The sequence below is a fragment of the Scyliorhinus torazame genome, chromosome 6 (genome assembly GCF_047496885.1).
Source record: "Scyliorhinus torazame isolate Kashiwa2021f chromosome 6, sScyTor2.1, whole genome shotgun sequence".
In the NCBI taxonomy this organism is placed as follows: Eukaryota; Metazoa; Chordata; class Chondrichthyes; order Carcharhiniformes; family Scyliorhinidae; genus Scyliorhinus; species Scyliorhinus torazame.
This window is the reverse complement of record NC_092712.1, coordinates 111,604,215-111,618,976: the sequence shown is the minus strand read 5'-3', so window position 1 is coordinate 111,618,976 and position 14,762 is coordinate 111,604,215. Positions and strand designations below refer to the sequence as shown.

The 14,762-nt window shown below is 47.6% G+C and overlaps 1 protein-coding gene across 4 annotated transcripts in view; it reads left to right on the top strand.

Moving 5' to 3' along the window:
• The first annotated feature begins 337 nt into the window (after window positions 1-337).
• dus3l (dihydrouridine synthase 3-like (S. cerevisiae)) overlaps window positions 338-14,762 on the top strand; it is a 58,996-nt gene continuing 44,571 nt past the window's right edge. The window contains exons 1-3 of one of the 4 annotated variants that reach the window (XM_072508679.1): window positions 338-446; window positions 1,169-1,273; window positions 5,501-5,819. In XM_072508679.1, coding sequence (XP_072364780.1) covers window positions 1,197-1,273; window positions 5,501-5,819 — 396 coding nt within the window. In that variant the 5' untranslated portion in view covers window positions 338-446; window positions 1,169-1,196. The other 3 variants (XM_072508677.1, XM_072508676.1, XM_072508678.1) reach the window with 3 other exon arrangements.

Below are 14,762 nucleotides of genomic sequence, written 5' to 3'. Positions count from 1 at the left end.
CAAGCTCCCTGTTAAGTACATTAAACAATGGACACTTGTTTGGTATATAAAGCCAGGCAATTTGGCACCGGAAAGGCAGGACCAATTGGGACCTACCTTGTGGTGTATAATAATAACTAAGTTTCTTTGAACGACTCGATGTGGACTCCTTCCTGGCTTTATAAAATATTTAGAATGATAAGCGATGTTTGAGCGACTATTGCTGCTGATTCAAAAAGTGCTGTCAATGAAGAGATTCAAGCATTAGGATTCGCAGTCTACGGATTAAAATGATCATCTCAGCTATTCAGAATTGGACTGCGATCCGGAGCAGGTTCGCAGAAGCGCTCTGAGCTGCGGCGGGAAGGTGGGGACCGATCGGCGCGCACCCGAGTTGCAGTGGGGAAGCGGCGGCGCTGCACCCGGAGTGAGTGCAACACGTGTGGCTTCCGGACTGCGGCGTCTATGTAGGTTGGCGTTTCTCCCTTCAACTTCTCGCAAATGTTTGGGAGGGGAGAGGAAATGTAATGTTTAAGCAGCTGATGGTTTTGTCCTTTTTCTCCTGTTGGTGTTTGATTCAATTCAGTTTGGGTTGAACATTGAATCAGTGTCCCGGGGAGCAGGTGAAGCTGGTCTCTGAAGGGCGTTTGACTGCGAGCAGCAGAATGTCGCTGGAGACTGACGTTCAGCTCCCCGACACCTGTCATGAAATGTTGTGTGCTTGCTTTCCTCATGTTGGAAGGTTGTTTAAAACGCTTTACCTTTTCTGAGTTACAAAGCCAGGGCTCAGAGTGTGGGTCAGGGGCAAACTCCCAATCCAGCTCCTCGCCTGCTCCAAAAAAATAATTCAAATTGAATCCAATTCATGGTCCCCCCCCCCCCCCCCAAGAGAGACATACCAGATCTGAACCAAAGGCTCAATCTACATTACACTTGATCTCGGTCAAAAGGAGCCGTCTACCAGGGATAATTGACACGCAGCGATCAATCCATTTAGTTGTGGTGTCTTCATGTGGGGGCACCTTTGCTGATGGCTGTGAAGGCCAATCCTTGAAAGGCAAGTTCTGCCACAAGTGCAGTACATGAAGCTTGGCAAGTGACATTGTTGTTGGAGGGCCAGTAGTAAGTCTGATTTAAATGGTAGTGCGATGTCAAAGGGTTATTGTTAATACTGCATTTTGTTCCCTAGCATTTACAAGCCTAAAACCCAGTCAACTATGGCTGAAGAAGGAGATGCCAATAACTCTACCACTTATGGTATGACCAACCCAGGAGTAGCAGCCATCAAGCCTCCGTAAGTCTGGGATGTTGGTTTTAAAGGTTTAAAATTTTCACTTTCTGACGTTAAACTGGATTAATCTAAACTTGCACTTAGTTCAGACTCTGCAGGTGGGTTTTGTTCCTGGGTTCTGGACTGGTGGTCGGGATAAAATTTGGGTAAAGAACCTGCAAAATGCCAGCGGCAGCACCGTGAAGGAGATTATTGAGAGGTGGTCAATTGAGAAACCTTGTCTGGGGACTTCTTGTGGCAGCCATGGAGTGAGTGGTCGCACATTCGGTGGCTCCTGCGCAAGGTGGAATTGTTTTGGTTTTTTTGCCCATTTCGGGAGAAGTAATGCAGATGGAAAGTGTTTAAACATATGGGACTAAGAATTCTCCTTTGGTAGGCCATGTCTAAGGCCTATCCAACGAGGAGTGCACCAACCAAGAAGCAACAGACCAGGAGATCTCTTGAAGTGCGGCAGAGGGAAGGATGGCCATGCGGTGATCCACGGAACAGTTGGTGGACTTCCTGATGGTTGCCCATCCCTAATTGCACGTGAGAAGGTGGTGCTGAGCTGCCTTTTGAACTGCTGCAGTCCACATGTACATGCACCCACAGTGCTGTTAGGAAGGGAGTTCCAGGATTCTGACCCAACAACAGTGAAGAATTGCTGATATAGTTCCAAGTCAGGATGATGTATGGCTTGGAAGGGAGCCTGCAGGTGGTAGTGTCCCTGTGCATTTGCTGCCGCTGGCTTTCTAGGTGGTCGAGGTTGATTGTTTAAAAGGTGTTGTCAAAGGAGCCTTGGTGAATTGCTCCTTGGTGAGTTGTAGATGGTACATATGCTGCCACTGGGTGTTGGTGGTGGAGGGTGTTGTCAGGATACGGGGTTGTTTTAAGTAACCTATATTTGTATTTGTGAGTATTAGAAATAAGGTACAGCTTAGCTTTAAGTAAGTTTAATTTTGTATTCATGTGTAAGAAACTGTTGGAACTTTAATTAGACTCATAATAAATAAAGACACCTGCATGTCTTGTGGGTTTTTGTTTCATTTCAAACTGTGCTTGCATTCTTCAAAATGTTTGCAACGTGAAAATAAACATTGTTAAAGAAAGACTAAGCTGTTGCTTAGCACCAGGGGTCACCCTAGGTTGGAAAGAACTTTAGAGTTTAGTTTGAAGCTGAATCCAGAAGCAGCTGAACTGGACCAGGAGACCTGCAAAATCAACCTCTGCAAAAGAACACAAAGTTCAGAAACAGTGGGTGGTATGTCTCAGAAAGACAGTTCAGTTCAAGGAACAAGAAGTTGAGCAAGGTCCTGTTTTTCATTCAGGAGAATTCAAGTAACAGGCAAAGAAAAGGCTCGGAGTTAAAGAGCCAGCTCGAGAGCTTAGTCAGCTAGGTAAGAAGCCAAACATCTCGGGTAAATCAAAAATTTGGTGACATCTGCAAAGTAGTAGTGTTCTGTTGGCATGGCTGGGTACCTGAGAGACTATGTGGAAGAAGAATATTGAAAGGAGAGATTGAAATCCTGGAAGTGGATCCTTGGTAAAGGCATCTGAGAGAAAGAATACACTGAGCCATATTTTTCCGAGAGTGGAGTTTGAAGTCTCAGTTCCCGTGAGACCAGTTTTTTTTTTTTTTTTTTTTTAATGAACGTTATTGTCACAAGTAGCTTTACGTTAACACTGCAATGAATTTACTGTGGAAAAAACCCTAGTCGCCATTTTCCAGCATCTGTTCGAGAACAGAGGGAGAATGCAGACAATCCAATTCACCTAACAAGCATGTCTTTTGGGACTTGTGGGAGGAAACGTAGCACCCAGAGGAAACCCACATAGACACTGGGAGAGCATGCAGACTCCGTATACACAGTGACCCAAGCCGGGAATCGAACCTTGGACCCTGGCGCTGTGAAGCAGCAGTGCTAGCTACTGTGCTGACGAGCATCTGGGGGGATTTGAGAAATCCACATAAGGTATATTGGGTGACATCTGCCACTTGGTTTCAGAGTGTGGTGTGTCTGACCACAGTTGCACTGTCGCTTTACATGGTCTATGTACGTACTGAAAATATTATAGTATAAGTTTATTTTGTAACTTATGTTATCCTTATAGGTCTGAGTACACCTGTGAAGATATAGGCGGGGTGAAGGATTATTATATTATAGTCAATCTTTTCATGTTTAATAAATGTTTTATTCTTTTGTTAGAAGTTAATTGGCAGTCCTGTGACTCTATTCACCCTGTCTAAACAAAAAAAGTTATGGCCTATTGAGCCAGGATTCCATTCTGGGACCAGACTGTCTGGTAGTAATATCATTTGGGATCATAACAAAAGTGGGGGCTCCTGAGGGATTCAAAATATGGTGAACAGGCTATTGGACGCTGATTGATGATAATTCGTTGGGATATTTTGAAATTTGGAAAACAAGTTACTGGAAAACAAGTCGAATAGTAATACTTGGTCGGGGATTTATTATTATAAGGTGGAATCTGTAAAAGTATGTGGAGGTACTGAAGATGGATGATGCAAACTGGTTTACAGAAAGTTACCAAGAGTCAGTTAACTGAATTGGCAGATAAATTGCAGTTGAGATTACCTGCATGGATAAGAAAAGTTGGCATAATTGAAAATATAGCCAAGAATGTGAAATTGCAAGCTGAAAGACCAAGGGCTGGATTCTCCGATTCTGCGGCTATGTCTGCAGGATCCGTCTGGTCGTATGACCAAAAAGTCGGTGCCGCCCCTGCAACGATACTCCGACCGGTGGGAGGCTAGCATCCGCGCCGCGTAAAGCCTTTACCTGCGGATGTGGCCACAGAATGGCTGGGTCCGTGGCCGTGCATGTGCACGGCGGTGGCGGCGCCATACAACATGGCGCCAGCCGCGCCTGGACCTGACCTGCCAAAAACGGCTCCCCTGTAAGCCTCATCGCCACTCCTGGACCACCCTCACCAGTACTTCTAGGCCCTGCCAAAGCCCTCCCTGCCAGCGGAACGGCTCCCCCCTGACTGTGGTGGTGCTGGACACAGTCCGCAGCCGCCACACGAGGTCCCTGAAAGTTGTGAGGACACACGCCCCACGCTGTCGGGGACCCGGCACATCAGTGGCGGAGCATCGGGGGAGGGCTGCAGGTGACGTCCTGAGGCCGTCCCAACGGCGTACCCCTCGAGAATGCCATTTTTGAGAGGGCGGAGCATCGGATAAACGCGCTGCCCTGATTCCAGCGTTAAAACGCATTCTCTAGCCGATCAACGAATGTGATTTTGGTGTTGGCGATCGGAGAATCCAGCCCCAAGTTCTTTAAAGGGTGAGGCAATTAATTTAACTAAAATTCAGTTACAAATTAAACGAGTAGAAATCGAAAGAGAAATAGAAATGTAGAAACTTGAAATGGAAGAAAAAGAAAGACTGGAGAGGGAATTGAGAACTTAGCAAAGCAAGACAGGGAAAAGGCGAAAGATGGGCTCAAGATGTGAGATGGCCATTTGGCCCCTTGAGCCTGACCAACCATTCGATAAGGTCATGGCTGACCTAACTGTGACCTCATCTCCACTTGCTTGTCCCCTCCCGCCCACTGCACCGCCCCATAATTCTTAACACCTTGTCAATCAAAAATCTCGTCCAACTCAGCCGTGAGCATATTCAATGAGCCAGCTTCTACTGCTGTCTGGGGAAAAGAATGCCACAGACTAATTATCCTCTGTGAGAAAAGATATATTTTAATTAATTCATGGGATTGGGATGTCACTGGCTAGGCCAGCATTTTTTGCAAATACCTAATTGCCCTTGAGAAAGTGGTGGTGTGCTTCCGACTTGAACTGCTGCAGTCCATGCAAGAATTCCAGGATTCATTTACAAAGAATATATACAGCACAGAACAGGTCATATGGCACAGTCAGTCTATGCCAGTGTTTACCCTCCACTCAACCTCCCCTGATTCTTTATCATCTAACTATCAGCATAATCCTTTATTCCTTTCTCCTTCATGCATATTTAATTTCGCATTAACTGTATTTATACGATTTGTCTCAACTACTCTCTGGGGTAGCATGTTCTACATTTTCGCCACTTTCTGGGTGAAAGAGGTTTTTCCAATTTCCCTGTTTTGGTTTCTTGGTGACTATCTTGTACTGGTTTCTAGTTTTGCTCTTTCTCACAAGCCGAAACACTCTTGTCTATTTTATCAAAAACATTTCATCATTTTAAAGACCGATATTATACAATTTAACCTGAGGATTTTTTTCTTCTAGATATCACACTACCAAAGACCATTTTCATGAATACATTAATAGTGGAAGGAATAAAGACCTAAACGTTGCTGACAAAGATAATCTGAAAGATGGAGAAGCTATTGAAGGTGCTTGTGACTCCCCAGAGCATAAAGCAAAAAAAATTAAACTGGAAGAAAGTGATGAAAATGAATCTGAAAAGGATAATGGTGAATTATGCCAGAACAAAGGGGAACACAAACAAAATAATAAGAAAGCAAGGGGCCAAAATAAAAACAGGCCTCATATGAAGCCCAAGCACTATGAATATGATCGAAAGTTGTGTACTTCAGTATGCCAGGTGAGTATGTGAATTTAAGCTATTTAAGAACATAAATCAGAGCAGGCATAAACCATATAGCCCCCTGAGCCTGCTTCCACACTCTAGATGATTACAGCTGCTGATTACAGCTGATTTTCTGGCCCAACTCCTCTGTGTAGTGCCTTAGGCCCAACATTCTTCAACTGCCTCACCAATGACCTTCCCTCCATCATAAGGCCAGAAGTGGGGATGTTTGCTGATAATGATTGCACAATGTTCGATACTATTTGTAACACCTCAGACACTGAAGCAGTCCATATACATATGCAGCAAAACTTGCATTCAGTTTTGGGCTGATGTGTGACGCAAATGTTACTTGTCACTTCAATGCCAGGCAATGGCTATCTCAACAAGAGAGAATCTAACTGCTTCCCCTTGACATTCAATGGCATTACCATTGATGAATCCCACACTATCAACATCCTAGAGGTTATGCTTGACCTGATATTGAACTGGACCAGCCAATGAATACTGTGGCTATAAGAGCAGGTAAAAGTCTGGGAATTCTGTGACGCGTAATTCTCCTCCTGACTGCCCAAAACCTGTCCAACATCTGCAAGTCGGGAGTGTGATGGAATACTTTCCACTTGCCTAGATGTATGCAGCTCCAACAATGATCATGGATCCAGACAAAGCTACCTGCTGGGTCAGCATCCCATCCATCACCCTAAATATTCCCTCTCTCCACCACTGATTCACAGTGGCAGCAAAGTACACCATATAAAAGGTGCACTGCAGTAATTCACCAAGGCTCCTTTGACACTATTTTCTCAACCCTAGACCTCTACCACTTGGAAGAACAAGGGCAGCAGGAGCATGGGCACGCCACCACCTGAAAGTTTCCCACTAGTAGCACACCAGTCTGACTTGGAACTATATTGCTATTCCTTCACTGAAACTTGTGTCAAAATACAAAATACTGCAATCTCCTAACAGCACTTTGGGTGGGGCGGAGAGTGTGGGGGGGGAATTAATGTAGATGGACCGCAACGGTTCAAGACGACTGCTCATCACCATCAACCATGGTGAATGGCGGAGCAGACTCGATGGGCCGAGTGGCCTAATTCTGCTCCTATGTCTTATGGTCTTCTCGAGATCCAATACAAATATTGATTAGAAGCAGGAGTAGGTCACTGGGCCCCTCGAATCTGCTCCATCATTCCAATAAGGTTATGGTTGATTCTGATTTGAACCTTGGCTTCACATTCCCACCTACCCCTGATAACCTTTCATCCCCTTGCTTATTAAGCAACTATCTACCTCTGGCTTAAAGATGTTCAAGGACTCTGTTTCAATCACCTTTTGAGGAAGAGAGTTCCAGATGCTCAGGACCCACTGAAAGATATTTCCTCATGTCTTAAATGGGTGACTGTATTTTTAAACAGTGGCTCTTAGTCCCACGGATTGACAAAATGCTGTTCTTGTCAGTAACATTCGCATTCCATGAACAAATTTTCAAAAAATATACTCCATTTTCCTGTCTGGTCCCCATACCCATTGATCCCTGAGTGATCAAAATCTCAGCCTTAAATATATTCCATTAACGAGGTCAGCAGCGCGGGTTCAATTTGTGTACTGACTGAGGTCAGTCATAAAGGCCCCCCTTCTCAACCTTGCCCCTCTCCTGAGGTGTGGTGTCCCTCAGGTTAAATCACCACCAGTCAGCTCTCCCTGTCAAATGGGAAAGCAGCCTATGGTCAGCTGGGACTATGGTGACTTTACACTTTAATTAAGCATCCACAATGTTCTGGGGCAGTCAATTCCAAAGACACTCAGCTCCTTGAGTGAAGAAATTTCTCCTTATCACAATCCTATTGACGCCTTATCCTGAGACTGTTCTAGATCCCTTGTCAGGGAAACTATCTGTGTCAGGTCTATCAAGCTGTTTCAAATTTCTGATGCTGGATTGCTTTGGAGTATGTGTTTGTATATCTGTGGGATGCAAAGTCTCAATTTACACTTTATTCCTTCCCCCACGACTCACATTCTGGTTGAGATTTTGGCTGTATTGCTATGGAAAGATGTTTGCCCCCTGCATTTTAATCGCCCATGGGTGGGGAATGTGGCAGTGAGAGAAAATTCTGAATAGAATAATCACTTATCCTGTTGCATGCTTCCTCTTGACACTTGAAGAGCTGCTTTAATTTAAAAAAGAGATTAGGGCCCCTGCTTACTGGTCCAGCCATAGACTACATAGCTCAACAAATATGTAGGTAAAACATTTCGATCTCAACACTTTAATATGCAATTGCCTTGATATTTGTCTCTGTCTCACTGGCTTTTCGTGGTATTTTCAAAGTTTCTGTTGGATGAGATATAAAATTATATTCTTGGTGAAAAGTGCTGTTGAATATACCTTTTTAAGGACTTAGTTTTAAGTCCGTTAATTCTTATGAAATCTGGAAGTGCAAACGTTTCGGCAAAAATTGAGCCTCATGCCTTTTGTGAAGGGGGATTAACTGGTAGCATCATGCAGATGAAGGAGACAGTGGGAGGAAGGGAGAATATAATTGTGGAGCATCTTATTACTTGATATTGCAAATCTCATTGTTAGGTCTTTATTTTCTGTTAATAAGTTGTAGATGCATCCTGTTAAATTGTGCCCAAAATGTTATTAATTGACATTCCTATTACAACAACAAGTATTTGTATTGCGCTTTCAGTGTAATGAAATCCACCAAGGTGCTTCACACGAGCCTTATAAAACACTGGGCCACATAAGGAAATATTAAGTCAGATGACAAAAAAGCTTGGTCAGTGAGGTAGGTTTTCAAGAATGCCTTAAAAGAGAAAAACGAGGTGGAGAGTTGTAGGGAGGAAATTCTTCAGGGAGCCTAGACAACTGAAGACAATAGTGGAAAAATAATGATCAGGAATGTATAAGAATCAGAATTAGAGAAACACATATCTTGGAGGGTAGTGGAGTTGGAGGACCAGGGTTTGAAGGAATTTGATAACATAGATGAGAATTTTAAAATCAAGACGTTGCTTAAATGGGAGCCAATGTAGGTCAGTGAACACAGACACGATGGGAAATGTGTTTTGCGGAGAGTTAAGACACAAGCAATAGAGTTTCGAATATACCAGTTCCCTTTTACCATCTGATGACTACTGCCTAAACTTTCAAGCAAGAATTACTTGTTGACTTCCGGTTGCGGCGATGCACTGCGAAGCCGCACGTTTCGGCAGCGCCCGTTCTAACGGACTTTTGGGCTCTTTTCGGGAGCCCCAACGGAAATTTTTTCAGACCAAACCCAGTGTGGGGTGACGAAGGAAGGTGTATATGGAAAAGACCAGTGGCAGTGGCCAGATTGCGAAGGATCCTTTGGAGCAGCGGCAGAGAAGAGAAGGAAGAAGCAAGATGGCGGTGGATGGAGCCCAGACGACATGGGGACCAGCAGGAATTCCTCCGACGGTGTGTGGAGGAACTAAAGAAGGAGGTGCTGGCGCCGATGTTATTGGCAATCGATGGGCTGAAGGAAACACAAAAAAGGTCCAGGCGATAGAGCTCCGTGGAGTGAAGGCAAAGGCAGCCGAAAATGAGGATGAGATACAGGGCCTGGTGGTAAAAACGGAGACGCATGAGGCGCTACATAAGAGATGTATCGAAAGGCTGGAAGCCCTGGAGAACAGCTCGAGGAGGAAGAACCTCCGGATTCTAGGTCTCCCCGAAGGAACGGAGGGAGCTGACGTTGGGGCTTATGTAAGCACGATGCTCCATACGCTAATGGGAGCTGAGGCCCCATCGGGCCCCCTGGAGGTGGAAGGGGCTCATCGGGTCCTTGTGAGAAGACCAAAGGCGGGAGAACTACCAAGGGCGATAGTGGTGAGATTTCACGGACAGAGAGGCTGTTTTGAGCTGGGCCAAAAAGGTACGGAGTAGCAGGTGGGGGAATGCGGTGATACGAGTGTATCAGGACTGGAGCGCGGAGGTGGCGAGAAGGAGGGCGAGCTTCAATCGGGCCAAGGCGGTGCTTCACAGGAAGAAAATAAAATTTGGGATGCTGCAGCCGGCGCGATTGTGGGTCACGCATCAGGGCAAGCACTACTACTTTGAAACGGCAGGTGAGGCATGGACCTTCATCCAAGAAGAGAAACTGGACTAGAACTGAGAGACTGATGTTGGGGGGGAAACAACGAGGTTGTGGTACAGAAGTGTAAATTGGGGAATGGAAGGTTTATAGTATTGAAACGATAAATGGGGAATTTCTCTCCTCTAGATGGGGGGACACGGAGAAATGTGGGCGCCAGTGGAAAAAGGGACTGAGAGGGGGGATGGGGAATGAAGTAGCTGCGCCATAAGGGGCGGGGCCGATGGGAAAGCGCGGGGTTTTTCCCGCGCTATAGAGATGATGGCTGGAAGATAGGCGCAGGAAGGAAGAGAGGTCCACACGCAGGGGTGTCAAAGAGAGAACGGGGGAAGCTGGGGTCAGTTAGAGTTAGCTGACTTTCGGAAGCATCATGGGGGGAGTAACCATGCTAGATGGGGATCTAGTGGGGGGGTGGGGGGGGGGGGAACTAACTGGGTTGCTGTTGCTGAGAGCAAGGGGGAGCTGACAAGAGAAGAGGTGGTCGGGACGGGAAGACGCCACCTGGGGGATGGGTGGGTGCGCGGGGCCCGGATGGGGGGCTGGCCTAGAATAGGGGATGGCTAGTCAGCGGGGGGGGGGCGGGTGGCCCCCCAATCCAGCTGATCACGTGGAATGTGAGAGGCCTGAATGGGCCGATTAAGAGGGCCCGGGTGTTCGCGCACTTAAAAAGACTGAAGGCGGACGTAGTCATGCTTCAGGAGACGCATCTGAAGGTGGCGGATCAGGTTAGGCTAAGGAAAGGATGGATGGGACAGGTGTTCCACTCAGGGTTGGACGCAAAAAATAGGGGGGTGGCGACACTGGTGGGGAAACGGGTGTCGCTCGAGGCTAGGAATATAGTGGTGGATAACGGGGGTAGATACGTGCTGGTGAGTGGTAGATTGCAGGGAAAGGAGGTCGTGCTGTTAAATGTATATGCCCCGAACTGGGATGACGCGGGATTTATGAAGCGGATGCTGGGACGCATCCCGGACCTGGAGGTGGGAAGCCTGGTAATGGGGGGGGACTTCAATACTGTGCTGGATCCAGGGCTAGACCGGTCTAGATCCAGGAGCGGAAGAAGGCCGGCAGCGGCCAAGGTGCTTAGTGGGTTCATGGAACAAATGGGGGGAGTGGATCCGTGGAGATTTGCTAGGCCGTTGGCCAAAGAGTTCTCCTTTTTCTCCCATGTCCACAAGGTATATTCCCGGATAGATTTCTTTGTTCTGAGTTAGGGCACTGATCTCGAAGGTGGCAGGAATGGAGTACACGGCCATAGCCGTTTCAGACCATTCCCCGCACTGGGTGGATCTGGAATTAGGAGAGGAGAGGGAGCAGCGCCCACTCTGGCGACTGGATGTGGGACTATTGGCGGATGAGGGGGTCTGTGGAAGGGTGCGGGGATGTATTGAGAGATACCTGGAGGTCAATGACGATGGCGAGGTCCAGGTGGGGGTAGTATGGGAAGCACTGAAGGCGGTGGTTAGGGGAGAGTTGATCTCCATTAGAGCTCACAAGGAAAAACAAGAGGGCAAAGAAAGGGAGAGATTAGTGAGGGAGATTTTGAGGTTGGATAAAAGATATGCGGAGGCCCCGGACGAAGGACTATATAGAGAGAGGCGAAGACTTCAGACGGAGTTTGACCTGCTGACCACAGGAAAGGCAGAGGCACAGTGGAGGAAGGCACAGGGGATGAGATAGGAGTATGGGGAAAAGGCGAGCCGGCTGCTGGCCCACCAACTTCGCAAGAGGATAGCGGCGAGGGAGATTGGGGGAGTTAGGGATGAAACGGGAACTATGGAGCGGAGAGCAGGGAAGGTAAATGAGGTGTTTAAGACCTTTTATGAGAGGCTATATAAGTCCCAACCCCCGGAGGGAAAAGAGGGAATGCAACAGTTTCTGGACCAACTGAGGTTCCCGAGGGTGGAGGAGCAGGAGGTGGCAGGTCTGAGGGCGCCAATTGAGGTGGATGAGGTGACTAAAGGACTGGGGAACATGCAAGCAGGGAAGGCCCCGGGACCAGACGGGTACCCGGTGGAGTTCTACAGGAAATATGTGGACTTGTTGGCCCCGTTGCTGGCGAGAACCTTTAACGAGGCCAGAGAAGGGGGGATACTACCCCCGACAATGTCGGAGGCGATGATATCACTAATCCTGAAGCGGGATAAAGATCCGCTGCAATGTGGGTCATATAGGCCTATCTCACTCCTAAATGTACATGCAAAGCTGCTGGCAAAAGTGCTGGCGACGAGGATAGAGGATTGTGTCCCGGGGGTGGTGCATGAAGACCAGACAGGGTTTGTAAAGGGGAGACAACTGAATGTCAACGTTCGACGGCTGCTGGGGGTGATAATGATGCCCCCAGCGGAGGGGGAGGCAGAGATAGTGGTGGCGATGGATGCGGAGAAGGCATTCGATAGGGTAGAGTGGGAGTATTTATGGGAGGTGTTGAGGAGGTTCGGGGAGGGGTTTGTCAGATGGGTCAAACTCCTATATGGGGCCCCAGTGGCAAGTGTAGTCACAAACCGGCAAAGGTCGGAGTATTTTCGGCTACACAGGGGAACAAGGCAGGGGTGTCCCCTGTCCCCATTACTGTTCGTGTTGGCAATTGAACCACTGGCCATAGCGTTGAGAGACTCATAAGAAATGGAGGGGGGTGGTTAGAGGGGGAGAGGAACATCGAGTGTCACTCTACGCAGATGACCTACTGCTATATGTTGCGGACCCTGTAGAGGGGATGACAGAGGTTATGCAGATATTGAGGGAGTTTGGAGATTTTTCGGGATACAGGCTAAATATGGGGAAGAGCGAGCTTTTTGTAATACACCCCGGGGACCAGGGAAGAGGAATAGACGCCCTGCCGTTAAGGAGAGTGGAAAGGAGCTTCCGATATTTGGGGATCCAGGTAGCAAGGAGCTGGGGGACTCTACACAGACTTAATCTGACGCGGCTGGTGGAGCAGATGGAGGAGGATTTCAAGAGGTGGGATATGCTGCCGCTCCCATTGGCGGGCAGAGTGCAGGCGGTTTAAATGATGGTTCCCCCGAGGTTTCTTTTTGTGTTTCAATGTCTCCCCATTCTGATCACTAAGGCCTTTTTCAAGAAAATAGATAGGAGCATTGAGTTTTGTGTGGGCGGGGAAGACCCCAAGGGTAAGGAGGGGGTTCCTGCAGTGTAGCAGGGACAGAGGGGGACTGGCGTTGCCGAGCCTGGACGACTAATAATGGGCCGCCAATGTGGCGATGGTTTGTAAGTGGATGACGGAGGGAGAGGGGGCGGCGTGGAAGAGGCTGGAGATGGCGTCCTGTAAAGGAACGAGCCTAAAGGCGCTGGCGACGGCACCGCTGCCGCTCTCCCCAAAAAGGTATACCACAAACCCAGTGGTGGTGGCAACCTTAAGGATCTGGGGGCAGTGGAGGCGACACAGGTGGGTGACGGGTGCCTCGGTGTGGTCCCCGATCAGGAATAACCACAGGTTTGTCCCAGGAAAGATGGACGGAGGGTTCCAGAGCTGGCAACGAGCAGGAATTGGGAAACTGAGAGATTTGTTTATAGACGGGACGTTTGCGAGCCTGGGAGCGCTGGAGGAAAAGTATGAGTTGCCCCCGGAGAACAATTTCAGATACATGCAAGTGAGGGCGTTTACGAGGCAACAGGTGAGGGAATTTCCGCTGCTCCCGACACAGGGGATCCAAGGTAGAGTGATTTCCGGGGTATGGGTCGGGGAGGGCAAAGTGTCCGAAATATATCAGGAGATGAGAGACGAGGGGGAGGCGATGGTAGAGGAGCTGAAGGGAAAATGGGAAGAAGAGCTGGGAGAGGAGATTGAGGAGGGTCTGTGAGCTGATGCCCTAAGCAGGGTAAACTCCTCATCTTCGTGTGCCAGGCTTAGCCTGATTCAATTTAAGGTTCTACACAGAGCACATATGACGGGAGCAAGACTGAGCAGGTTCTTTGGAATGGAGGACAAGTGCGGGAGGTGCTTGGGAAGCCCGGCGAACCACACACACATGTTCTGGTCGTGTCCGGCACTGGATGAGTACTGGAGGAGAGTGGCAAAGGTGATCTCCAAGGTGGTGAAGGTCCAGGTCAAGCCAGGCTGGGGGTTAGCGATATTTGGGGTAGCGGAAGAGCCGGGAGTGCAGGAGGCGAAAGAGGCCGATATTTTGGCCTTTGCGTCCCTGATAGCCCGGCGAAGGATCTTACTCGTGGAAGGAAGCGAAACCCCCCCGGGGTGGAGGCCTGGACAAACGATATGGCAGGGTTCATAAAACTAGAACAAATGAAATTTGCGTTGAGAGGATCGGCTCCGGGGTTCTCCAGGCGGTGGCAATCATTCTTTGACTATCTCGCGGAACGTTAAGGGAAAATAGTTCGTCAGCAGCAGGGAGGGGGGGGGGTGGGGGGGGGGTAGGGGGAGCACTATTTTTTGTTACTTTGTTAGTTCACTATATTATTTAAATAATGTTATTTATCAGTTACTGTACTATTTTTATGTTGATTTGTAAAATGGAAAAATTCTGTTTGAAAACTTTAATGAAATATATTAAAAAAAAAAGAATTACTTGTTTAATGTCCTAAAGAAGTTACTTTTTTTACATTTAAAACACCTCAACCCAGGTAAAGATGTCAATTGAGATAAAGAATTGAAGCTTTCAAAAATTCTGTTGGAAAGAAGGAATTGCGTGCAAAACAAAGTGGGTGAATGCAACTCCAGTAGGATGTATCTTGAGAACCATTTAATTATTTGAAAAATAGCAGTGACTTTATTAAGGAGTCTGAGATATCAGCACAAACGGTGGTGCTCCACCTTTAATGATGAAAACAATGTAACATTGAACAAATCATTGGT